This window comes from Canis aureus, chromosome 1 (genome assembly GCF_053574225.1).
Source record: "Canis aureus isolate CA01 chromosome 1, VMU_Caureus_v.1.0, whole genome shotgun sequence".
Classification (NCBI taxonomy): Eukaryota; Metazoa; Chordata; class Mammalia; order Carnivora; family Canidae; genus Canis; species Canis aureus.
The window spans coordinates 118,296,052-118,323,105 of NC_135611.1; the positions used below are offsets into that span (position 1 = coordinate 118,296,052).

General features: G+C 42.5%; 1 protein-coding gene and 1 long non-coding RNA gene across 10 annotated transcripts in view; both read right to left on the bottom strand.

The window, feature by feature from the left end:
- Positions 1–4,120: 4,120 nt before the first annotated feature.
- ZNF599 (zinc finger protein 599) overlaps positions 4,121–27,054 on the bottom strand; it is a 44,888-nt gene continuing 21,954 nt past the window's right edge. For 2 of the 9 annotated variants that reach the window (XM_077855244.1, XM_077855246.1), the window contains 4 exons: positions 17,688–18,142; positions 14,840–14,966; positions 12,792–12,887; positions 4,121–6,554 (listed from right to left, as the gene is read on the bottom strand). In XM_077855244.1, coding sequence (XP_077711370.1) covers positions 5,032–6,554; positions 12,792–12,887; positions 14,840–14,966; positions 17,688–17,699 — 1,758 coding nt within the window. In that variant the 5' untranslated portion in view covers positions 17,700–18,142 and the 3' untranslated portion in view covers positions 4,121–5,031. Of the gene's footprint in view, positions 6,555–10,465; positions 10,627–12,791; positions 12,888–14,839; positions 14,967–17,687; positions 18,143–26,414; positions 26,522–27,054 lie in introns of those variants that run through there. The other 7 variants (XM_077855219.1, XM_077855237.1, XM_077855223.1 and 4 more) reach the window with 5 other exon arrangements.
- LOC144287877 (uncharacterized) lies at positions 16,381–17,273 on the bottom strand. The gene is made up of 2 exons (XR_013355683.1): positions 16,947–17,273; positions 16,381–16,630 (listed from the first exon to the last, which is right to left on the bottom strand). It is a non-coding gene; the product is annotated as an uncharacterized LOC144287877 (long non-coding RNA).

Sequence of the window (27,054 nt, forward strand, 5' to 3'; positions counted from 1 at the left end):
AGCAGAGTTCTAGAAATGTCAGATCATAGATCGTGGGTCAAATTTGGCCCATGGCTTGTTATTGTAATGCCAATTAGCTTGAAATGGTGTTAACACTTTTTAAATTTTTTTTTCACTTTTTAAATTTAAATTCAATTTACTAATAGTGTAACACCCAATGCTCATCTCATCATATGCCCTCTTTAATGCCTGTCATGCAGTTCCCCTATCCTATTCAGATGTTAACATTTAAAAAAAAACACCAGAATATGTGACAGACACCACTTCTGCAAAGCCTGAATTATTTCCTATTGTGCTTTATAGTGAAAGCTTGCCAACCCCTGCTGTGTACTTTTTAGTGTGCAGGCCTTACACAGAATCTCCTAATTTATTCTAGTACTTTATGAGATTTAAAAAATGCTATTGTTGGGCAACCTGGGTGGCTCATGTTTAGTGCTGCCTTCAGCCTAGGGCATGATCCTGAAGACCCAGGATCGAGTCCCGCGTCAGGATCCCTGCATGGAGCCTGCTTCTCCCTCTGCCTGTGTCTCTCTCATGAATAAATAAAAAAATCTTAAAAAAATAAAAATAAAAAATGCTATTGTAAATGTTATCTTTCAAATTTTAGTTTTCAAATCTTTGCTGGTAGCATATAAAATATACAATTGGTTTTTATATATTGACCTTGTATCCTGGAAGCATGCTAAATTCACTCCATGCTTCTGGTTATTTCTTGTAGATTTCTTAGGACTTCTTAAAAATATATTCATGTTTTCTGTAAATAGAGTTTTACATAATCCTTTTTAATCAATATGCCTTTTACTACTTCTTTTTACCTTTACATTTGCTCTGACGCTCTGTAAAATATTGAATCCAGTGAAGATAAGGAACATCCTTTCTAGGATCCAGATCTTAAGAGAAGTGTTTGGTATGCTATTAGCTGAAGGCTTTTTGTATATGTTTCATCATATCAAGGAATGCCCTCCAATCTCTATTTTGGTGGAGGTTACTTTGAAGTAATCTTTGAGCATGAAGCATTGAATTTTGTCAATTACTTCACTTAGAGATTTCAGATAATAATATGGCTTCTCTCCTTTATTCTGTAAATATAAATTACATTGACTGGATTCTTTAAATGTTAAAACATTAATTCTTGGGACAAACCCGACCCAAAATTATCTTTGTATTTGGCTGGATTATTTCCTGAAATGGTCATTGAAGAGGTTTATGTCGGGACACCTGGGTGGCTCAGTGGTTGAGCATCTGCCTTTGGCTCAGGGTGTGATCCTGGGGTCCTGGGATCAAGTCCTGTCATTGAGCTTATTACGGGGAGCCTGTTTCTCCATCTGCCTGTGTCTCTGCCTCTGTGTGTCTCTCATGAATAAAATCCTAAAAAAAAAAAAAATGTTTATGTCCATGTTCCTGAGGGATACTAATCTTTAAATTTCATTTTTAAAAATTTCATTGTTTTAACTAGGGTAATGAGAGCTTCTTTATAGAATGAATTAAAGTTTCCATCTTTGTTTTCAGAAAGTTGTGGAACCTTAGTAAAATAGCTTATACTTTTAATAATTTATAGGAAAACCACATGGATGTGCAATTTTCCTCATACAATGGTTTATGGTCATTTGTTATCCTGTTATTTTTTTTCAATCCTGCTAATTTCTATCAAATCTGCAGTGATGATTCCTGATGATTCCCTTCATTCCTGACACTGGAAATTTTTCTTTTTTTATTTCCTGGTCAATTTTTCTAGGGGTTTGTCAATTTCATTAAAACCCATTTTTAGTGTATTAATTTTTGTTTATTTTCAATTTCTGCTATTAGCTTTATCATTTATTTCTCTCTAATTTGCATATACTTTCTTTTTTTAAAAAGATTATTTGAGAGATGAGCAGAATGGGGGGAGAGGGAGAGAATCTTAAGCAGACTCTGCACTGAGTGTGGAACCCAACACGGGACTTGGGATCCCATGGCCCAGAGATCATGGACCAGAGCCAAAACCAAGAGTTGGGCACTCAATTGTGCCATGCAGGCATCCAGGGCTGTCCAGTGTTTTTAAGTGCAAAAGGCTTTCATGGACCATAAAGAAAATACGTTAAGTTAGCTGGGCTACCTTCAGTCAGGAGTTGTGCTGCTGTTGGCTCAGAGTTCAGTGTGAGTGAATCAACAATACAGCATATCCAAAAGTAGGAAGAAGAAATTCACTGGTCTGTACATGAAGCCACTCCAGAAAATGTTAAAAGTAACTTTTATAATTTGTGGTGAAGCTACAAAAAAGATGGAAAAGCAGGTAAAGCTGTGGATTTGCAAAATGAAGACCAATTTAAAAAGTTTGGGAAGGCATTGTTATGAGGCAGAAAGCCAAAATTTAGTCATGTTACGGAGATAGGGAAAATGTTAAACCTGGATCAGCTAGTGTTAGCTGGCTTGCACATTTTCAAGAGGCAATAGAATATAAACAGTGTGCAGAGAAGGCAGGTCCTGCAGATCAAGATGTGTGGAATCTTTAAAATACCTGCTAAATGTTCATACAGTGTTATGTTGAAAGCAGATTTTGATGCCAATGAGACTGACTTGCTTTACTAGGCTCTTGGCAAATAAAACCTATATAATGCAAATGGCCTCCAAACCCTGAGTCTTCAAATTATCCAGATACCATGCAATCTTGCTATTGTGTGTCAATACCAACAGCAACAGACTTTAAGTACAAACCCCTCGAGGTGTACAGAACTCCAAATTCACAAGAACTTAAAAGGAAACTCTGGTTCAGGAGTTTGACATGTAACATATGAGATGTCAGAAACATTCCAGGATTGCTTCCACAATTGCTCATCCAAGAAGTGGACTATCTCCAGGGCAAAAACCTTGCCTCCAAGTTGTATTGATTTTGAATAATGCCCCGGTCCATCGCCACAAAGAGCTTGCAAATACCCACCCCAACCTAGATGTACTTTCCATACCCCTACACAGCAAGTCTGTCATTTAACCTCTCCATCAGGACGTAATAAAGCTTTCATGGTGCACAGCATGAGGGAACTTTACAGTAAAGCACACAACACCTACAAGGACACCATCATGAGGACTATTGGAAGTCCGTCACTACATGAACTGTCAGTGATTGCGGTGCACAGCCTGGGATCATATCAAGCAGACTACTATCAGTAATGTCTGGGAAAATGGCCAGACTGCCTGTAAAACCTAAAATTTCAAAGGTTTTGGGCAGCCCCGGTGGCTCAGCAGTTTAGTGCCTGCCTTCAGCCCAGGGCGTGGTCCTGGAGACCCGGGATCAAGTCCCACGTCGGACTCCCTGCATGGAGCCTGCTTCTCCCTCTGCCTTTGTCTCTGCCTCTCTCTCTCTCTCATGAATAAAATCTTTAAAAAATAAAATTTCAAAGGTTTTGAAAGTATTACAAGAAATATAAAGGAGAGTGTCAAACATATAATGCATATCACGTGGCAAATAGTGGGAAAAGCTTCAGTGACATGAGGGAAGGTGTGGAAGAAGTTTTGGCAGAAGGGGTAGTAGAGCCCACAAAGACCTAGAAAAGATGGCAAAACAAGGCACCGAAGTCGGTGATGAGGATGGTGCTGAAAAACCAGTCTACCACTCAGTGAATAAGCCCTCTCAGAGCAGCCATAATATCAGAATGAAAGTCTGCCTTGGAAGAATTTTCCATGATGTGAAACAATGTGACCCTATCATTGAATGCAGCCTCATGCAATTTTTCAAGCCACTTCAGGAAAGAGCACTGCCAGTGTCACCAACAAGTGGCAAAAGTCAAACTCCTGAGGTAGAACTGCTAGATGTTGGTCTTCTGGACTCATCATCTTCCTCTTCTGCACGAGTACCATCAGCTACAACATTGGTTTTCTCAGGGCAAGCCACGGTCAAGAGGTTTATCCAGAGTGCACTGCCCCCACCACACAGCCCACAGCGCTATCAAAACTAGTTTTATTAAATGTTAATCTTTGATTAATTTTAACCTTTTTTTTCCTGGACTTTCTTTGCATGACTATAGCATAGTGTAGGTGTTCATATTACTCTACGGTTTACTGTGTTTATTGTGGGTACTAAACTGTGGTAACTGTATGACTAAGTTAAAGTAGTAGTGTAATAACAATACACTACACAAAATGATGTAATTGAAGTGTTTTTATAATCCTGCATATAATTTATATGAAACATTTATTAAATTCAGATGCCTATAAACAGAAAAAAAATTCCATGACAGATAATGCATTAATTGGTTGATGAAAATGTGAACCTAAATTTGTATTTCCTCTAGGAGCAGTGGTTCAGTATTCATGAATTCACTGTTTGTGATGAATTTATAGAATATGACTACAATGAGTAACAAGAATTGACTAAATATACATGTCTGTGTGTGTCTAAGTATTTCATGACTCAGGCTTCTAAACCTCTCACGAACATTTATGCTCCTAAAACTTAAAAATGACAATGTTTTAGAATAAGGAATATTCTCAAAAAATGTTGGCAGCACAGCTGCCTTCAGTGCTCCAACTCTCCAGATAATGGATATATAAAAAACACGATGCGGGTGAGGTCTTTTTATCCTCCATACACCCAATACCCCCCACTACAGCCGTAATGACAAATTATCACAACCTTGGCAGGGAAACTGGAAAGAAGCCATGTATGCTTTTCTTTTTCCTTTCTCTTCTACATCCCCTCCTCTACCACTCATTGCCCTTTTAACATACTCTTGAGATGGGTTTATAGTATAAACATAGGATTCTTGCTGACACTTTTCCCAGAGATACAACCACTGGGTCTCACTTGTGGATGATTCTCAGGGGTAGTGTAAGGGTCTAGACTGGGTCAATTTCTAATTTGACCCTTGAGATGCCCTGCCACAAAAAGCTCTCACGGGGGTGACAATTAGGTTTCCCTTCAGTATGAATTATCAGTAACAAGCAAGATATTTCTCTGGCCGAAAGATTTTCCTGAATAATTATATTCAAAAGAAAAGATATTTCACCAGTATGAGGTCACTAAAATTGACTGAAGTAAACAACCTGAAGAGGCCTTTAAACTCTGGTGTGAATTTTTCGATGGTGAGTGAAGGATGAACTGTGGCTAAAGGTTTTTCCACATTCACCACATTCAAAGGGTTTCTCCCCAGTGTGAGTTCTCATGTGTTGAGTTAAGGCAAAGTTGTCACAAAAAGCCTTCTTACAGTCTTTGCATTCATATGGTTTTTCTCCAGTGTGGATCCTATTATGACGAACAAAATTTGCAGGCTGGGTAAAGGCCTTTCCACATTCTCTGCATACATAGGGCTTCTCGCCAGTGTGAATCCTCATGTGTCGAGTAAAGGAAGAGCTGTAGTAGAAGGCTTTTGCACATTGTTTACACTCCAAAGGTTTTTCTCCACTGTGGGTCCTATTATGTCGGATAAAAACAGAGTGGTGTGTAAAGGCTTTTCCACATTCACTGCACTTATAGGGCCTCTCACCAGTGTGAATTCTCAGGTGCTGAATTAAGGAAGAGCTGTCACAAAAGGCTTTCCCACATTCCTTGCACTCAAAGGGTTTCTCTCCAGTATGAGTCCTCTTGTGCCGGATAAAAGTAGAGCGATGAGTGAAGGCCTTTCCACAGTCATTGCACTCATAGGGTTTCTCTCCAGTGTGAATCCTCATGTGTTGAGTGAAGGATGAGCTGAGGCAAAAAGCTTTTCCACATTCTTTGCACAAAAAGGGTTTCTCTCCTGTGTGGGTCATATTATGCTGGATAAAAGTGGAGCGGTGAGTAAAGGCCTTCCCACATTCACTGCACTCATAGAGTTTCTTTCCCGTGTGAATCCTCATGTGTTGAGCAAAGGAAGAGCTGTAGTAAAAAGCTTTCCCACATTCTTTGCACAAAAAAGGCTTTTCCCTAGTGTGAGTCATATTATGCTGGTTAAAAGAGGAGCGGTGGGTAAAAGTTTTACCACATTCTTTGCACTCATAGGGCTTATCTCCAGTGTGAATGCGCTGGTGCTCTGTGAGGTGAGACCTGCGTTTGAAGGCCTTCTCACACTCAATACACTTGTATGGTTTTTCCCCAGTATGCAACCTCATATGTCGAATGAAGTCTGCCATATAACGACAGGCTTTCCCACATTCACTGCATTTATAAGGCTTGACTCCAGCATGAATCTGTTGATGACGAACGAGGGCCCAATTCTTGCTAAATCTTTTCCCACATTCTCTGCATTTATACAAGTTATTCCTTGCATCTATCACAGGGTCTTTTCCTAGTCCTTGTTCATGTTCTTGTAGATCACCTTGTGCAGTGACTCGCTCCTGTAAAACCGTTAAACACAAACGATCATCTGTTTCCAAATCATCATGTTTACGGGCCAATTTCCTAGTGCATGTCTCCTTGTGGGGGTCTGTTCCTGTCCTCAAGCTCCCTTCCTGCATTTCTGATAGTTTTTCCTGATCCCTTGCTTGCCCCAACCTGGAATCCCTTGCGACTCCCTGTGTCACTTGTTCCTCAAAAGGGGCTTCCTCAGTGAAGGCCAGCTGAGAAGCAGTAAGCTCTGTGGTCTCAGGTTTTGCTTTTTCACCTGAAGGAAATCCAATACAGAAAGGTGTCTATTAGTGATAATAACAGAACAATTACTATTTGAGTGGTAGAATGAAGATGAAAATTATCCCTCTAATGCTTATGGCATTTATATACATCTTAGCCCACATTTACAATTTCTTTCTTCACTAATCCTTGGACTCTTGACATCTTTCAAAGGTAACCCAGGAAGAAAAGCTGGGGCAGGGCACAGAGAATCTGCAATGGGGATGAGTCCTCACTCTCCAGAATGGAGGAGGGTGGGCAGAGTAATGACTACACAGTGTGTAAAGACTGTGCTCTAACATCTCATGGTATGACAGCACGGGGAAGGTGCACCTAACTTGGCCACATGGGAGACAGAAAGAGGTCAGTGCCGGCTACCTGGAAAAGGTGCTATGGGAGCTTCTCTCTAAAGGAGAGTAGGAATTCCCTGATAGAGGAATTAAAAGAAAGAAACTGCAGATGACAGCAAGTACATCGTGCGGTGTCTTGAGAGAATGCTGGATGCCAGGCAAAGTGAAGAGGAGTGAGAAACTACTGGGTGGACGTACTGAGTCTAGTTCGTCTGAGTGAAGACCCCACCTAAGTAAAGACTGAGGTGAACAGACACCAAATGGATATCATCTAGATGAAGAGAATTATAAACTTACCATATTAATGAAGATCTATATGAAAAGGAAGGTTGGTAATATACAGTTGTTCTTAAATTCATCTATGCAAATAAAATCCGAACAGAGTTTTTCAAGAATACGGACAATGTGATTGTGAAATTTATATAAAAGAACAAACAGACCAGGCTACCTTCTCAGAAGAATAAAGAAGAGAATCTTGCCTTTTGAGGAATTCGGATTATGATGATTATACACATCAAGGCAGTACAATGTAGAAATAGATTTGAGATAAACTATCAAACTGTCAAAGGGAAAAACAGAATTAGGAGCTCAGAAATGGGGGTGCCTGGGTTGGCTCAGTGGTTGAGTGTCCGCCTTTGGCTCAGGTCGTGATCCCGGGGTCCCACAAGGAGCCTGCTTCTCCCTCTGCCTATGTCTCTGCCTCTCTCTCTGTGTGTCTCTCATGAATAAATAAAATCTTAAAAAAAAAAGCTCAGAAATGTATGAATTTTGGAATATGACAGAAGTAGCAGAGAGGCCCAATGAGAAAAGGAGGGGCTATTCAATAAATGGATCCAGAGAAGTGATTTCCCATACGGGGGAAAATGAAATTGCATTCCTAACCTCACCCCACACAAAAATGAACTCCAGACTGATTAAGACCTAGCTGGGATCCCTGGGTGGCGCAGCGGTTTAGCGCCTGCCTTTGGCCCACGGCGCGATCCTGGAGACCCGGGATCGAATCCCACGTCGGGCTCCCGGTGCATGGAGCCTGCTTCTCCCTCTGCCTATATCTCTGCCTCTCTCTCTCTCTCTCTCTCTCTCTGTGACTATCATAAATAAATAAAAATTAAAAAAAGAAAAGACCTAGCTGTCAAAAGCTCAACATTAACATTTAGTAAATCATAAAAATGACTATCTTTTTGAAAGTGAAAGATTTCATAAACAAGATACAAAAGCATTATCTATAAAAGAAAAGACTAGTCAATTTGACTAAACTATAACTTTTAAAAAGGCAAATAAGGGTAAGTTAATATCAGATACTATAGACTACAGAGCAAAGTAAAGAGTGAGAAAAAGAGTGACATTATAGAATGATAAAAAGAGCAATCCACCAGGAAAACCTAACAAACCTAAATCTATATGCAACAAATATCAGAGCCAAAACTGAGTTCAAAGGAAAAACAGACAAAACCACAATTACAATTGGGAACTTCAACGTTCCACATCCAAAATGAAAACTAAGCATATGTGTATGAGCTAACATTTCACAGAAGATATACATCAGCCAATCAACAAAGGAAGAGGTGCTCAGCTTTCTTGGGTATATGGGGAGGGCAAAAAGACCACAGTGAGATATCAAATTATATTCACCCAACTGAAAAAAACTTAAGAACATGACAATATCAAGTATTGGAAAAGACACAGATCCACAGAATTGTTAGTATAATGCAGGTGAAGTATAAACAGGTAAGATACCATTTGAGAAAACAGCAGGGCAGTACCTAGTGAAGTTCTCCTTTTGCTCACTTATAATAATAAAAAAATTCTAGCCCTAGGAACCCTATTAAGAGAAATTCCTACACATTTGCATGAGGACATCTGTACATGAATTTTCACAACAGCACTCTGTGGGTATTAAAAACTGGAAACATGAAAATACATGAGCACACTGTGTTATAATCATGAAAATGACTATAGAAGAAAAAAAATGAATGAAGTATACTACATGCACAGTCGATCTTAATATACTGTTGAATGAAAAATACAAACAACATAAGACAATATAAACTATAATATACTTTTTGTAAAGTTCAAAAAAAAGCATGTGTACACGAGTACAATGAAGTAATTTTTATTTTTTTGTTTTTTTTTATTTTTTAAATTTTTATTTATTTATGATAGTCACACACAGATAGAGAGAGAGAGGCAGAGACACAGGCAGAGGGAGAAGCAGGCTCCATGCACCGGGAGCCCGACGTGGGATTCGATCCCGGGTCTCCAGGATCGCGCCCTGGGCCAAAGGCAGGCGCCAAACCGCTGCGCCACCCTGAAGTAATTTTTAAAGTCCGTTTTCAGAATGTCAGTTATAATGCCATTATAAAATCACATACATAGGTTACAGGCACCTCTGTGTTTATTGCAGCATTATTTACAATAACCAAGATATGCCCTTGGGCTCAGGTCATGATCCTGAGGACCTGGGATCAAGTCCTGCATCAGGCTTCCTACAGGGAACCTGCTTCTCCCTCTGCCTATGTCTCCGCCTTTCTTTCTGTGTCTTACATGAATAAATAAAATCTTAAAACAATACAAAAACCTCTTTCGTGGTTTCTACTGAAGTTAATCATGTACCGACACCATGATCCAGCCAGTCCACGTATTTGCATATTCCCAAGAGAAATGTGCTTACATTCAACAAAAAATATAATCAAGAATATTCAACTCTGGAAAATGAACAAGGGGTAGTAGAAGAGGTGGGTGGGGGGTTGGGGTGACTGGGTGATGGGCACGAAGGGGGGCACTTGGTGGGATGAGCACTGGGTGTTATGCTATATGTTGGCAAATTGAACTCCAATTAAAAAAATACTCATAGCTGCATTCTTCACAATATTCTGAAAAATTCCCATATACCAGGAAAATGGATACACATAATCTATTCATTCACTGAGACACTGCAGGATTAAGAAATAACTCATTTTGCAACCACAGGAGGGAGCCTCAGAGCCATAATGATTATCAAAAGACAGCTGTAACAGTATTATGTATCATGAGGCTCCATGTATAAGTCTTTAAAATTAATCTACAGTGATTGAGTTGAATGCCAGCTACTTTTATAAAAGGGAATATTAACAAGGAGCAAAAGAAACCTGTGAAGTGCTGGAAGTATTTCTTGACCTGTGTGGTGGATACTTGGGTTTATTTATGTAATATTTCATAAAGATGAACCTTTAAGATTTGTATATTCACTATGTATAAGTTATACCTTAGTACAGCAATTAAAAGAAAATAGTAAAATAGAAGGGGAAGCGCAGAAGTCCTGCAGAGCTGACTCTTCCGAGAATGAGAAAACTGCTCCCAGAAGCTTGGTTGTTCAGATCAAATAGTCGTCAACAATTATGTGTTGGAGAGCCAAGACTGTTTTTTTTTTGTTTCATGCTTCCCCCAAGCGTCAGAAACTTCTATGTTTTTCTATATTGAGTAGAGAGAAAGTGAAGATACAGAAGAGGTAGGAAATAAGTGAAGACCCAAGGTCCCAGGTGCAACAGAGTCATGTACAGCTTCTTGTAATTCCTACCTCATGGTGCTTACACCCTGTTATGATGCCCTCTGGCAGAATGCTGCAGGCTCTTGATATGCTTCTAAAGAATAGGATATGGCAAAGCAGTGGAATGTAACAGATGAGGTTGTGTGTTGGTTGCATCCCTCTCGCTGGAGTCTCTCCCACCATCACTTGATCTGAAGAAGGAAGCGGACATGTCGCAAGGTGTCTCTGACGGTGGCTTGTAGTGGATCCCACCAAATTGAGCCTAGACCTCTGACCCACAGGTGAGAAACAGTAAATGAGTGATATTTTAAGCTATGTTTGTGGTAATATTAGATGGACAGATAATTAAGGCAGACAAAGTGTGACCTAGACTCTCCTGGTGGAATTTGCCATGAGAACCCTTCCACAGGGATGAGAAGGAAGCTACAGGATGAGTCTGTAAGGGTTAAAAGGCAAGAAAGCCACGTGTGAGACTCTTCTCAACGTGAAGTAGGTCACGGGCTAAATTATTGGTAGCTAGGTGTGGGGATATCTGGAAGAAGGGTGAGTGGATGGGGAAGAGGATCAAAGACAAAGAATGGACCAGAGACACAGACCAGATATGGGGACAGCAGTCAGAAATCTGTTAGCAACATTGCAGGCAAGAGACGAGTACAGCTTGGACTAGGGTGTAATGTGGAACTGACAGACCTGGTGAAGGTGACAGAGTCAGGACATACATCAGATAGAACACGATAAGAGTCAGGAATGGCTGGAGAGAGGGTATGAAAAAGATGGAGGTGTTGTGGGATCGTCCTTTTGTTCCTGGCTTTCTTGACTTGCTGAATGGTAAGACTAGTAATTGAAAATGGGAAGATGGGAGGAGTGGGCCAAATCAAGTGAAGATATAGAACTGCAGAGGGGGGAGAAGGTGTGAGACAGACATGGATGTGTAGATAAATAAATGATTGGATGAAAGTGGAAGAGGGTGGGATGCAAAGTTAGAGATAGTAATCTGCAGAAACAGAAAGGACTGTCTTTTCTGAATTGGGAAAGGAAGTTTGAGATATCATGATTCATTATGACTAACAATGCATGAATATTACAAACATAACTTTTGTTATTTTGTCATTTACTCTGGGTCAGGCAGTGTGCTATAAGCAGTTTCCTGTTATCTAATTACATTCCCAAATAATCCGACAATGCAGAAACTATCATTACTTTTTCTAATGTAGGCTAGTTTAGCAGACCGAGGACTTGTTCATATCCCTGGCTCCTTCTCCTTGAGCACAAAGCTAAGCCACATTTCCCAGTTTGATGTAACAAGTAGCCTAATGCCCAGGTCTTGTCAATGGAATGTGAATGGAAGTGATGTACGTGTGCAAGTGGATATGATTATGGATCTTCCTCAACTCATGATGGGGTTATAGCCCAATAAACCCATCTAAATGCATTTAATACAACTAACCCACCGCACATCATAGCTTAGCTTGGACTACCTTAAATGTGCTCAGTACACTTACATTAGCCTATAGTTGGGCAAAATGATCAAATACAAAGATTATGTTATATTAAAGTGCTGAATGTCTCATGCATTTATGGACTATTGTACTGAATGTGAAGAACAGAATGGCTATAAGTGTACTGGTTGTTTACCCACACGATTGCATGGCTGACTGGGAGCTGCAACTCGCTGTTGCTGCCCAGTACCGGAAGAGAGTATCGCTAGCCTAGGAAAAGATACAAATTCAAAATTCGAAGTCCAGTTTCTACTGAATATACACAGCTTTCACACCATTGCAAACTGGAAAAATCCTAATTTGAACCACTCTAAGTTGGGGGCCATCTGTATTCCCCTTCCCGCCTATTCCTCTTAGCCAGGTGGATGATGCCAGGGCATCATACTGTCAACAGAATGCACCTGGACCCCTAGAATAACTATGTGGTATGGAGTTCCCCTGCAGATCCACATTAACCATGTTGTGAATGAAAAAAAAAAAAAAACTCTTTATCTGTTGACCCACCCAGATTTTGGAGTTTATCTTTTACAGCAGAGAATTAACTTAGCTTGACTTGTATATCAAAGGTACAGCGAGATCATGCAACTTCCCCAGGGTCATGAGGCTGGTGAGTGGCCAAGCACTTAGAGCCTGATCTTACTCAGTATATTGAATCCTAACCCTAATAAAGGCAAGAGTTTGATGGGATAGAAAAACAGGGCAAACAAAGCTGGAGTACTACATCATGAACCAAGACCACAGGAAGGCCATAAATGAAGTTGCCAATGGAATTTCAGACAGTGTTCCCCTGGGTAGTCTGTCAGTTGCCATGAAACCCTCTGCCATGACACCCATCTGCCAGACTCTGAGCCACCCACCTGTATGGGTGCTTTTGGAGAGGCCTCTGTTCACTGACCACAGTTCTTGCCCATGCTCCAGTAGGTAGATCAGCTCTGGTTTGGGAACAGGATGCCCTGTGCATGGAGAAACAAATGGGGCATGGGTACACAGGTAAGGATAAAAGGTAAAGTCTCAAGTATACAGGAGTACACACCTTTCACATGCCACCATGAAACTCCAGAAAGGAAACTTCACACCTTCCAGAAGGCTGTTCCCTAATTAAGCCAGATGGATTCAACCTCTCCGTGGATCAGGACTACCTAAAGATGTCTGGTTCTGAACACAGAACGAATTAAGTCAAATCTCTGGGCATAAGGACAAAACACAGCAAGTTTGTAAAAGCTCCCCAGGTGATTCTGGTGCCCAAGGATGGCTAAACACATTGGACAAAGTCGACTGCTGGGTCGATTTACTGGTACTCAGTTGTCTGAGGTTGGCCATGACCTAAACCTGCTACCCATTCTGAAGAGAAAGCCTTTAACCCAAGTTGGGAAGACAGAGCTGAAGGTGGGGACCTGCTGCCCTACTTGCTGCTGTAGCATCCTATGGCTACTTAGAGGACAATGGCCTGATGACCTAGACCAAGGGGAGAAAGCAAACAAACACAACCAGGTTGGCATCTACCAGGCCAGGAGCCAGCATCATCTCAGGGCTTCTCACCAGGTGAAGTCATTATATTTTCCAGGTGTGAAATCAGTAGGAGGTTTTCTGGCACCTGCACCCAAAAGCATTTTGCAAAATGAAAAGGTTTGAGGACAGGAAGACTCCGAGGAGAATCCAGCGACTAAGGCACCGGGACCCACAGAAACTCCAACTGGAAAATCCTGTATTGCAGGCCAGAATGCATCCAGTTGTCATGTAGCAAATGTCCACCGATGTTTGCTAGAAACCTGGCACTGAGCTCAGTGCTGGGGCAGTGTCAAAGTCCAATCAGACCTTCCTTCATCTCTGTTATGGGACTTGGCTTCTCCTCCACCTGGAATGCTATTTCCTGTGCATCTCCTTTCAACAACCTATCACAACGGTCACAAACTAACACCACTTACTGTACTGGAGAGACCAGGTGGACACAAACCTGGGAGAGCCCTGTCATGGTAACCATTTGGATGTCTGGGAAAAGAGGGACCGTGGGCCTCCATTCAATTAATATTCAGACCGATTTCTGGGTAAACTGGCCATTTAAAATTTCAGTGGGAATATATGAATATTGAATATATGAGATTTACTGATTTAGTACATATAATAAGCACATGTGTCACATTTGCTTATGTTCCCAGTTGTATTCTAAACACTTCACAGATATTAGGTCACTTGGGCTAGGTGAAAGGTTACTACAAAAATACAATAAAATCAAAAGAACTGTATTAGTCCCAGGAAGTTCATGCTGCCTCCACAAGGCTGTGTTTTCTGAAGGGGAAATTAGCTAACAGACCCAACATCAAGCCCAGACTCTTGCAGCAACAATCGGAAGGCAAGAAAGGAGGGGATAAGGAAGTGCATTCTTAGGTGCCCATCAACGCCATTTGATGATGTGTCTGTACACCCTCTAAAATTATATCCCTTAGCAGCAGAGAAGGAAAGCATAGGCCTTGGGAAATAAGGGACAATTGTGCAGGCATCAGGGGCCAAAGAAGCCATTTAGCCAAAACTGCTGCTTAGACACCAGGAGCACTGATGTCAAATATCTGTCTGTCTGTCACCCACTTTTTGGAGAATTCACAGGTCCTGCCAACTGGGCTATGAGGACATTTGATCCAATCAAGCTGAACCAATCACCTTACCTATTATAGGAATCTGGAATAAGGACGTCAGATTGAGGCCAGCTTTTATTAAGAATGTATTTCTTATACAACAATCCCTGTTGCAGACACAGGGATATCAATGAAAAGCTTAGTCCAGAATATGCTGAGGCTGTAGAGAGACAGGAAGGTAGGTCCCAGACGCCTTCTCAATCGGCCATGCTTATATAGAAAGAAGGTGGAATGAAAGCCTGGGGGTACCAATCAGGAGAGTGTGGAGTCCTTACCCAGTGAGACCAGGAGCCCACAAGTCTCCAGCATCACCTCCCGGTATAAGGTCCTCTGGGCCAGGTCCAGATGTCTCCATTCCTCCCCAGTGAAGGTCACAGCCACATCTTTAAATGATACCAATGCCTGGAACATCAAACAGAGGTGATGAGTGGCTGTGCATCTACTAGATGAGATGAGGGCCTATTGCTTGGCCCCCAAGGGAAGTCCAGAAAGACTTGAGGCCTGAACCCCTGAGTATCTCCTGAGAACCTAGCTCTGTGCTGGGCTCAGGAGGGAAAAAGATGGTGCCTCTGACAGAATAAAGGTTGTGGGAGAGAAAAGCCTCCTGTTTAGGAAGCCAATGGAGAAAGATACGAAACCATGATAATCTTACATAGGTGGTAGGAGCAGATAGTAAGCGCTCTGGGATGTTAGTCTTAAGAGTAGAGAAAAATAATTCAAATAACAGATCCAGACATTGTGACCTATATGCACTGCTTGCCTGCATCTGGGGTTTCAGATGCTGTGTTAAAGCAACTTAAAGTCTGTAGGTCTGAAGCTAGACTCGTGGAGTTTAAATCCAGCCTCAAGGATCATGCTCCTGAAACACACATTAACTTCTCCGTCTCAACTTCCACATCAATACAATAACAGTTGAACGCTTCACTAGGCTGGTGTAGGAATTACAATATATTTTTTAAGGATTTTATTTATGAGAGACAGAGAGAGAGAGAGAGAGGCAAAGGGAGAAGCAGGCTCCATGCAGGGAGCCCGATGTGGGACTTGATCCCGGGTCTACAGGATCACGCCCTGGGCTGAAGGCAGCACTAAACCGCTGAGCTACCCAAGCTGCCCGGGAATTACAATATTCTTAAAGCCCCTCCATGCGCCCAGCACACTCAGTGCTCAATGCATGTTCACAAATTTCCTTCACTGTTCACAGCCCAGCCCATGAGGGAAGCGCCATCACCTCTAGGCTCACAAGCAGCAAACTGAGGCTCAAAACCAAGTGAGCCAGAGGTGTACATCTAATGAGAAGGGGCAGGATTTGAACCCAGGTCCCTCAGGTCCAGCCATCGTGGGCAGGCAGGGGGTGTGTGTGTCAGATTTAATCTAAGTATGACAGAGTCACAGAGGTAAATATCTTTCATTCACCAATCACATATTGGGCACAGGTATAGGCCCAGCACCGTTCTGAAGAACAGTGCCTGGAGATGGAGCAGAGAACAGGAGCTCACACTCTGGGGATATGGAAAGATCTCCAACAAGAAATTAAAGAAATGAGCAAGATTAAGTCATATGGAGCGAAGGGCTCTGAAAACAACAAAAGAGAATGAATTGACTGCAAACACAAGGGGGCTTTAGCTGGAGCAACTAGGGAAGGCCTCACTGAGAGGACACTGAAATGAGGCAGGCCAGGTGAAGAAAGATTAGTAACTAAGGTAGGTCCCGAAGGTGGTCAGGGCTAGGATAAGAGTAAACACGGTGTCATGCTGGAGAGTAACTTAAGGCCTACTGTGTGTTTACAACCCAAGAAACACAGCATTCCTGTACACTATCATTTTTTTTAAAGATTTATTTATGTACTCATGAGAAACGGAGAGGCAGAGACACAGGCAGAGGGAGAAGCAGGCTCCATGCAGGGAGCCCAACGTGGGACTAGATTCCGGGTGCCCAGGATCACGCCCTGGGCTGAAGGCGGTGCTAAACCACTGAGCCACCCGGGCTGCCCCTTGTACACCATCATTAACGAAAATCGTAATGGGAGTCACTCTTCAAGTACACTTCTTGATAGTCTTCCACAGCATCTGAAAGCACAGTGTTCCTATGAAAACTTTCCTAAGCCAAAACGGCAGTAAAGTGAAAAGTGTTGGGGCACCTGGGGGGCTCAGTCGGTTAAGCATCTGCCTTCAGCTCAGGTCATGATCCCAGGGTCCTGGGATGGAGCCCCACATATGGTTCCCTGGCCAGGGTGGGGGAGCCTGCTTCTCCCTCTTCCACTCCCCCTGCTTGTGTTCTCTCTCTCTCAAATGAATCAATAAAATCTTTAAGAGAAAAAAAAAAAGTATCCCCCACTTTCTCAAAGTTCCCCTAACTTCCATTTTACTTTTAGGAAGAACTTACATCATCACCTGTTTCTGCCAACCAAAAGGAATCCCAAGAGGATTCTTGTTTTTGCCTTACTAATGTTGTCTCTCCCAGAGGCCGGTGGCAAAATCCAAACCTTTGGAAAGTGGGGGGGGCCTGAATAAGAAAATGTGTTTAACAGGAAAACGGATTCACAGCTGCAAGCTGCAAACCAGCTTCACTTGTAAAACGCAGGCGGCATCTGCAGAGTTCAACCTGGCGACTGTCCTGCCTCCCCCGCCTGCCCAGGGACCTTCTATTCCCACCAGAGAAGCAGCAATTAAAAAAAAAACAAAAGCAAAAACAAGAAAACCACAAAAAAAATAAAAACAAACCCCGCGGCTCCCTTCTCCTCTCCGGCCGGGTAGAGGCCCGAAGGCCGCGCTGTCCCTGGGGTGAGCCCCGGAGCAGAGGAACCAGGCGAGTCCGTCCGGAGTGATGCGCTCCGGGTCACACACACGGAGCCTCTCCGGTTCGCTCACCCGAGGCTCAATAGTCGTCAGCACCCGGTATTCCGATTTTAGACCCGAGGGAACGGAGACCCAGGGCAGGGAAGGGGCAAGCCGAGGTCGGAGGCGGAAGGGGGCCTCCCCTTAGAGCCCCGGGCCCGGACGCAGAACCCGCGCGCCCCGCCGCGTGCCTCCAGGGCCTCCAGGTCCAAGGGCACGAACGAGGGGCGGCGAAGACCGAGAGGGCGGCGACCCCAGCGCGCGTGGGCCCGCGCGACCCTCCACTCACCGGCGCCGCCATGAGGCCCACGGGCCGAGCGGGACTGCGGGGAGCGGCGCCCGGCCGACCCCTCCGCCCAGCCCGCAGCCGGAGCCGGGGCCCTCGGTGTCCGCTGTGCGGACTCCCCCGCGAGCGCCGAGGCTCCCCGGCACAGGCGGCGTCGCGGCGCACACAGCAGCGCGGAGGCGGGGCCTGGGCCCCTCCGTGTCCTTTGCTCGGTCAGGACGACCCCTCCGGGAAGCGGCCTCGCCTCGGCGCCCCGACGCGGACCCGCGGCAACCGACCCGCGTCCAGGGGGAAGACGCCAGAAGTCCCGCCCACGGCGCGGCAGGAACGCCCCTCTCCGCTCGCTCTCATTGGCTGAGCGCCCGCCGTCGACGTCACAGGCACTGCCTTCTGGGTGATGTAGTTCCGGACCGCATCTCGAGCATCTCGGTAGCGCGCTTTCTGGTCTCAGGAGATACCTGGTGGTGAAGTTCCAAACACAGATGTATGGCTTGTTGTTGTTGTTGCTGTTAAAGATTTGATTTATTTATTCATGAGAGAGAGGGAGGGAGAGAGGCAGAGACACAGGCAGAGGGAGAAGCAGGCTCCATGCAGGGAGCTCCACGTGCGACTCAATCCACGGACTCCAGGGTCACGCCCTGGGCTGCAGGCGGCGCTAAACCGCTGAGCCACCGGGGCTGCCAGGCATATGGTTGGAGAACGAGCACACAGATTTCTGTGGCTAGGGGATCCCTGGGTGGCTCAGCTTTGGCCCAGGGCGTGATCCTGGACACCCGGGATCGAGTCCCACTTCGCGCTCCCTGCAGGGAGCCTGCTTCTCCCTCTCCCTGTGTCTCTGCCTCTCTCTCTCTCTCTCTCTGTCTCTCATGAATAAATAAAATCTTAAAAAAAAAAAAAAAATCCAGTGGTTCTTCAGCAGTGCTTCACCTGAAATAGGTGACGCCTTGACCTTCCTCCCTGTGCCCAGCAGTGGGATCACTTCTTCTTTCTGAACCAGTATTTACAATGAAAACTGAAGATAATTCTTGAATAGTAAGTTTATGTATTCCTCTAATTAGCTGTTTCCAACCCTGGGAATCTGTTACAAAGAAAGACCCCACTTGACTCCTACTGAGTGAAATTGTAGATGAACCATGTAGCCTAGGAGTATTTTTTTAAAAAAGAAAAAAAAAGTTATATATATATTGAGTGCATAAAATATACATAGATATTGATGACAGAGTAGAAGGCAAGCTGAAGACAAAGCACAAGCTAACACCTCCCACCCCCCCACCCCACCCCCAACCACGGCCACCCCCCACTGGCCTCCCACCACCCCACTCCTGGGTAGGATATGTGTGATGTTCCCCCAGGAAACTCTCAATTGTCCTAAAGTTAATGCTTTGCTATAGGGAAAAATAACCTTAGTTTAATAATAGCAAGGCCTGCAGTATCCTGAGGGTCTTCTTTAGGATATGAAAGTCCTTTTGGATACCTCTCTTTTTCCTTACCCCCCTCCCAACTCCCAAGTATATAATCAGCCATTCCTTACAACCCCAGGGCAGCTCTTTCTGCCCACGGGTCCTGTTCCTTGTGCTTTAATAAAATCACCTTTTTTTTTTTTTTTTTTTTTTAATTGCACCAGAGACACCACAAGAATTCTTTCTTAGCTGCTGGCCCTGGACGTCACCAATATCCCAAAACTACATCAGATCCCAGTTTATTTTATCACATACTACCATAAAATATATACAAATCTATCATAAAATGTTAAAATTTATCATACAAACTTACCCATACAAACACAGACCATACATCATCGTGCCATTTGCAGTCAAGAGAAATACAAACAAATGTAAAGATGGAATATTAAATCATAACTGCATAAAATTTACTGTAGTCCATACTGAACTGTAATAATTTCCTATCCACCTCCTGTTGTTACCGCAGTAAGCTCAAGTATAGCGAATATCCACTCAAAACACTGTGTGATGCTAATCGTTTCCATGGGAGAGTTCATGTCTCCAGTAAATTATGTATCACAATAAAAAGTGATCAGGGTTCTTGATCACTTTTCATATTTTGTGCCATACTGTAAAACTTGAAAAACACCATAAAACCCACAGAAAGTGCCACTACTAATGCTGGAAGTGCTCCCAAGAAGCAGAGAAAAGTCATTGATAAGAGAGCAGAAGGCAAGCTGAGGACAAAGCACAAGCTGAAACCCCGACAAAACCCCACCACTACCACCACCACTCTCAGGCAGGATATATGTGACATTCCTCAGGCATTCTTGGCTGCCCTAAAGCTAAGAGAAGAAAAAACAAATGGTTATTTATAGAGATTACAGTCCTGCAAGACATGAATCTCAGTCTTACATATATATTAGTGATTTACAAGAAAAAAAGCATTCTTATCAATAACCTAACTTCCAGAAGGAAGTGTAGATAAAATGTCCTTGTAACGTGCAGCCCGTTGACAAATACTTGAGGCAGACAGAGTATCCTGTTCTTTCCAGAAGCTCCCAACTGTCTTAATGTTAATGCTTTATTAGAGTGAGAAACAACCTTAACTTGACCTTATAAGGCCTCTGGGATCTTGTAAGGTCCTCTTTAGCATATAAAAGTTCTTTTGAAAACCTCCCTTTTCCTTACCTCCCCTAACTCCCAAATATAGAATCAGTCACCCCTCACAACCATGGTGCAGCAGCTCTTTCTACCCATAGGTCCTGTCCAATTTTGCACCAGACATCTCAAGAATTCTTTCTTGGCCATCGGCTCCAGACCCCTCCAACCTCACGTACATTTCAAAACTACATCATCATGACATTACAAGAAAAAGTTGAATTGCTTGATATGTATGGTAGATTGGGGTCTGTCGCTGTGGTTGCCTGCCATTTCAAGATAATTGAATCCAGTTTAAGGGCCACTGTAAAAAAAAAGAAAAGGAAATTCATGAAGTCATCACCACAGCTACACCAGCAGGTGTGAAAACCTTGCACTTTTTGTGAAATACCTTTTTAATATCAAATTGAAAATGCAGCTTATAAGTGAGTGCAGGATTGCTATAAGGAATACAAGTAGACTCTAATATGATTCAAGAAAAAGCAAAGTCATTATATAACAACTTAAGCAAAAGGATGGTGAAGGATCTACATCAAAAGGCCAGCAAAGAGTAGTTTGATAATTTGAGAAAAGTTTGGCTTTAAAAATGTCAAGATAGGGGCACCTGGGTGGCTCAGTCAGTTAAGCATCTGTCTTCAGCTCAGGTCATGATCCCGGGGTCCTGGAATCAAGCTCTGCATCTGGCTCGCTGCTCAGATGAAAAGTCTGCTTCCCACTCTCACTCTCCCTCTACCCTTCCCGCTGCCTCTTGCTCTCTCTCAAATAAATAAAAATCTTTTTTAAAAAATGTCAAGATAACAGGAGAAACAGCCAACCAAAAGGCAGCAGCTGAATTCACACCTACCATTAAGAAAATCACTGAGGGGGAAAGGTATCTGCTTGAACCAGTTTTTAACAGAGATCAAAGTGCCCTATTCTGGAAAAAAGAAATGCCACAAAGGAGAGAAGCAAGCATCAGGATTTAAGACAGGAAGGGATAGGCTAACTCAACTGTTCTGTGCAAATGCAGTCCAGTTTATGATCAGGACTGCTGTTATCTATAAAGCTGCTTACCTCAAGCCTGGAAGGGAAAAAGATAAACACCAACTGTCAGTCTTTTGGTTGTATAATGAGAAGGAAGGCCTGAGCCACTAGAACTCTTTTTCTGGATTTGTTCCATTGGTGCTCTGTCTCTGAAGTCGGGAAGTACCTTGCCAGTAAGGGGCTGCCTTTTAAAGTTCTTTAGATATTGGACAATGTCCCTGGACACCTAGAATCCCATGAGTTCAACACCGAAGGCATCAGAGTGGTCTACTTGGCCCCAAACTTAATGTCTTTAATTCAGCCCCTAGATCAGGGGCTCATAAGGATCTTTAAGGCTCTCATTACACATGGTACTTTATTTTTTTTAAGATTTTATTTATTTATTCATGAGAGACACAGAGAGAAAGAGAGGCAGAGACATAGGCAAAGGGAGAAGCAGGCTCCGTGCAGGGAGCCTGACATGGGACTCGATCCTGGGTCTCCAGGTCAGGCCCTGGGCTGAAGGTGACACTAAACTGCTGAGCCACCTGGGCTGCCCTACACATGGTACTTTATGAAAAAGATTGTTAACATTATGGAAGAGAACCACAATAGACAGAACATCAAGAAAATCTGGAAGGATTACACAATTGAAGATGCTATCGTTGTTACAGAAAAGGCCTTGAAAGCCATTCATCCCAAAACAATATATTCTTGCTGTGGGAGGGAGAAACTGTGTCCAGATGTGCATGGTCTTATGGGATTTCTGACAGAGTCAATCAAGAAAATAATGAAAATGATTGTAGATATGGCAAAAAAAAAAAAAAGGTGTGGAGGGGTGAAGGGTTTCAAGATATGAATCTTGAAGAAATTCAAGAGCTAATAGGCGCCATGCCAGAGGAATGAACAGATGACTTGATGGAGATGAGGGCTTCCAAACCAGTGCCAGAGGATGAAGAAAAAAGATGTAAAAGAAGCAGTGCCAGAAAACAAATTGACATGAGATAATTGGGCAGAAGCATTATTCAAGACTGCTTTTGACTTCCTTTATGACAAGGACTCTTCTATGATATGAGCACTGAAAATAAAGCAAATGAGAAGAAGGATTGGTAAGGTACAGAAACATTTTTAGAGAAAGGAAAAAGCAAAAAAGGCAAAAATTGTGATGTATTTCTACAAAGTTACATCAAGTATACCTGCCTCTCCTGCCTCCGCTTCCACCTTTTCCACCTCTTCTACCTCTCCACCCCTGGAACAGCAAGACCTTCCCCTCCTCTTCCTCCTCCTTTCCTCATCCATTCAACATGAAGACAATAAGGATGAAGACCTTTATGATGATCCAATTCCACTTAGTGAAGAGTAAATAATCATCATACTTTATAGTTAATAAACTTATCTGTTGTGTATGTATGTGAAAAGCTAATAACTACATGGCAAGAACCGTATGAGACATGTCATCATCATGATCATGATCATGATCATCATCTAAGTCTTTATTCTGTAGAACTTTAGGATCACCTGAGAATTTGTGAAAAAATGCAAGTTCTCTGGCCCCATCAAAATTTAGTGAATCAGAAACCCTAGGGGTGAGGTCCAGTGATCTGGGCTCCCACAAACCCCCCAGGGTATTCTATACTGACTCCAGTTTGAGAAGAAAGGATACTTTAATTCAAACCCAGTGAATAAAACTGGAAAAATAGCAATATACATCTCACTGGAAGTAATATAAAAAGTGCTTTACACAGGGTTTAGTACAGTTACTGCTCCTGACATACATAATGGCTGTTATTATCATTATCATCATCACAAAACTCTTATAAACATTTTGTGGAAGGGCAAGTCAGGGAAGTCAGGGATGGCCCTTTATAGCATCATTTGGGATATTTGTAAAAGTGTAAAATACAACCATTCTCTAGTCCAGCAAGTAGTTGCAGAGGTAATCATTAATATAGTCACGTGAGAGCACACCTTCATACTACTTGTCTCCTTTAAAAATTTTTATTCTTAAAAATAGATCTTGCAGAGGGGTTTCAGAAATTATAGGTAGGTGTACTGATTTCATAACTCAACACCCAAAAAACAAAAAAAAACACTCAAGAAATAGGCAGAAGGCACGAACAGACATTTCTTCAACATACAAATGGTCAACAGACACATGAAAAAATGCTCAACATCACTTGGCATCAGGGAAATACAAATTAAAACCACAATGAGATACCACCTCACACCAGCCAGAATGGCTAAGAAAACAACACAGGAAACAACTTATGTTGGTGAGGATGTGGAGAAAGCGGGACTCTCTTACACTGTTGGTGGGAATGCAAATTGGTGCAACTACTCTAGAAAACAGGATGGAGTTTCCTCAAAAAGTCAAAAATAGAGCTACCCCAGCAATTGCACTACTAGCTATTTATCCAAAGGATACAAACATACCGATTCAAAGGGGCACATGCACCCCAATGTTTATAGCAGCAATGTCCACAATAGCCAAAATATGGAAAGAGCCCAGATGTCCACTGACAGATGAATGGATAAAGAAGATGAAAGTAGGGGATCTCTGGGTGGCTCAGTGGTTTAGCGCCTTCCTTTGGCCCAGGGTGTGATCCTGGAGTCCTGGGATGGAGTCCCACATCAAGCTCCCAGCATGGAGCCTGCTTCTCTCTCTGCCTGTGTCTCTGCCTCTCTCTCTGTGTCTCCCAGGAATAAATAAATAAAATCTTCAAAGAAAGATGGAAGTTATTATATATATACATATATGATATATATTACTCATCCATCAAAAAGAATGAAATCTTGCCATTTGCAATGATGTGGATGGAACCAGACAATATTACACTAAGCAAAATAAGTCAGAGAAAGACAAATACCATTATGATTTCACACATATGTGGAATTTAAGAAACAAATCATACAGACATATAGGAAGGAGAGGAAAGATAACATAGGATGAAAATTGAGAGGGAGGTAAACCATAAAAGATGCTGAACTCTAGGAAACAAACTGAGGGTTGCTAGAGGGGGTTGGGCAAAAGGATAATTGGGTGATGGGCATTAAGGAGGGTATGTGATGTAATGAACACTGGGTGTTATATGCAACTGATGAATCACTAAATTCTACCTCTGAAACTAATAAAAAAAAGTTAATAAATTAGGGACGCCTGGGTGGCTCAGCAGTTTAGAGCCTGCTTTAGGCCCAGGGCGTGATCCCGTGATCCCAGGATTGAGTCCTGCGTTGGGCTCCCTGTATGGAGCCTGCTTCTCCCTCTGCCTGTGGCTCTGCCTCTCTCTGTGTCCCTCATGAATAAATAAAATCTTAAAAAATAATAATAATAAATAAATTTTAAAAAGAATCTTCCATGTCTTTTGTGCCTTGATACCTTATTTCTTTCATCACATTATCAATGAATTCCATTGTGTGTGTGTGTGTGTGTGTGTGTACATATATATATATATATATACACACACAGTTTTGTTTTGCTTTTTTGTCCATTCATATGTAAAATGACATCTGGGTTGCTTTCAGTTTAGGGCAATTATGCAATAAACATTTATGTGCAAGTTTCTGTGTAGCTATAGGTTTTCAACTCAATAAACACATAGGCTTTCAGGATCATATGGTAAAACTATGTTTAACTTTTCAGAAATTGCCAAGCTATTTTTGCAAAGTGACTGCATTCGTCAGATCGGGCTGCCATGACAAAATACCACAGACTGAGTCCTTAAACAACCAAATTTATTTTCTCACAGTTCTGGAGGCTGTAAGTCTAAAATCAAGACGCTGACAAATTTGATTTCTGGTAGAGCTTTCCTCCTGGCTTGCAGACAGCTGCCCTCTTGCTGTGTTATCCCTTGGCCCTTCCTCTTTGCTCACACAGAGAAGGAGAAAGAGCTCTCGGGTGTCTCCTCCTCTTCTTATATGGACACCAGCCCTATCAGATTAGGGCCCCACTCTTCCGACTCCATTTAACCTTGATTAGTTCCTTAAAGACCCTACTCCCAAATAGAGTCATATTAGGGCTTCAATATATGAAATTTGGCAAGGGGGTGGGGGTTCTTCCATAACTGATGATACATTTTGCATTCCTAGCAGCAACAAATGAAAGTTCTTATTGCTCCACAGACTGACCAGAATTTTGTTTTGTCAACTTTGTTTGTTTTTTTAATTGCAGCCATTCTAATAGGGCTATGGGGATAACTCATTAATGTCCTAATTTGCAATTCCCTAATGAGATACGATGTGTATCTTTTCCTGTGCTACTTGCCCTATGTGTATCTTCTTTGGCAAGGCATTTGTTCAGATATTTTGCCAATTTTTAACTGGGTTGTTTGTTTTCTTACCATTAAATATCCTTTACCTCACATATTTTGATGCTCTATTGTTAAGAACAACCCACATTAAAGATTATTGTATTTGCTTGGAGAATTGTCTCTTTTATCATTATGTAATGCCCCCTCTTTATCTCTAAAAAATTTCTTACTCTGAAGTCTGATATTAATATTGCTATTCTTTTCTTTCTTTTAGTGCTAGCATAGCATATCTTTCCTTATCCTTAACTGCTGACCTCTCAATGTCTTTATATTTAAAGTGTGTTTCTTTTTTTTTAAGTTTTTTAAAGATTTTATTTATTTATTCATGATAGACAGAGAGAGAGAGAGAGAGAGGCAGAGCCACAGGCAGAGGGAGAAGCAGGCTCCACACAAGGAGCCCCATGTGGGACTCGACCCCAGGACTCCAGGATCACACCTGGGCCGAAGGCAGGCGCTAAACCACTGAGGCACCCAGGGATCCCCCTAAAGTGCATTTCTTGTAGATAATATAGAGTTGAGTCTTGTTCTTTTTAACCCACTCTAAGAGTTTGTCTCTAATTGATATATTTTGATATTTCACATTTATTTTTTTTAAGATTTTATTTATTTATTTGACAGAGAAAAAGAGAGAGCACAAGTAGGGGGTGCAGCAGGAGAGGGAGAATCAGGCTCCGTGCTGAGCAGAGAGTCTGATGTGGGGCTCAATTCCAGGACTCTGGGATCATGACCTGAGCCAAAGGCAGACACTTAACTGACTGAGCCACCCAGGCACCACACTCCCCTCTCTCCCTCCGATAATTCACATTTAAAGTACTTACTGGGGACACCTGGCTCAGGTCGTGGTCCTGAGGTCCTGGGATCGAATCCCACATCAGGTTCACAGCCGGGAGCCTTCTTCTTCCTCTATGTGTCTGCCTCTCTGTCTCTCACGAATAAATTTAAAAAATATTTTTTTAAAAAAATAAAGTGCTTATTGATAGTTGAATTAATATCTATCATGTTTATAACTGTTTCCCAATTGTCATACTTACTCTTTGTTTCTTTTTTTATATTCCCCCTTATTCTGTCTTCTCTGGTTTTCATTGAGCATTTTTTAAAAATTTTTATTTATTTATGATAGTCACACAGAGAGAGAGAGAGAGAGGCAGAGACACAGGCAGAGGGAGAAGCAGGCTCCATGCACCGGGAGCCCGACGTGGGATTCGATCCCAGGTCTCCAGGATCATGCCCTGGGCCAAAGGCAGGCGCTAAACCGCTGCACCACCCAGGGATACCTCATTAAGCATTTTGTGTGATTCCCTTTTTTTTCTCCTCTCTTTGCACGTCTGTTATAGCTCTTTAAAAAATATTTTTTTGGTGGCTGCTCCAGAGTTCACAATTTATATTTACTACCAATCTAAGCCTACTTTCAAATGACACTGTACTGCTTCGTGGGTAGTGCTGTGACCCATTAACAGA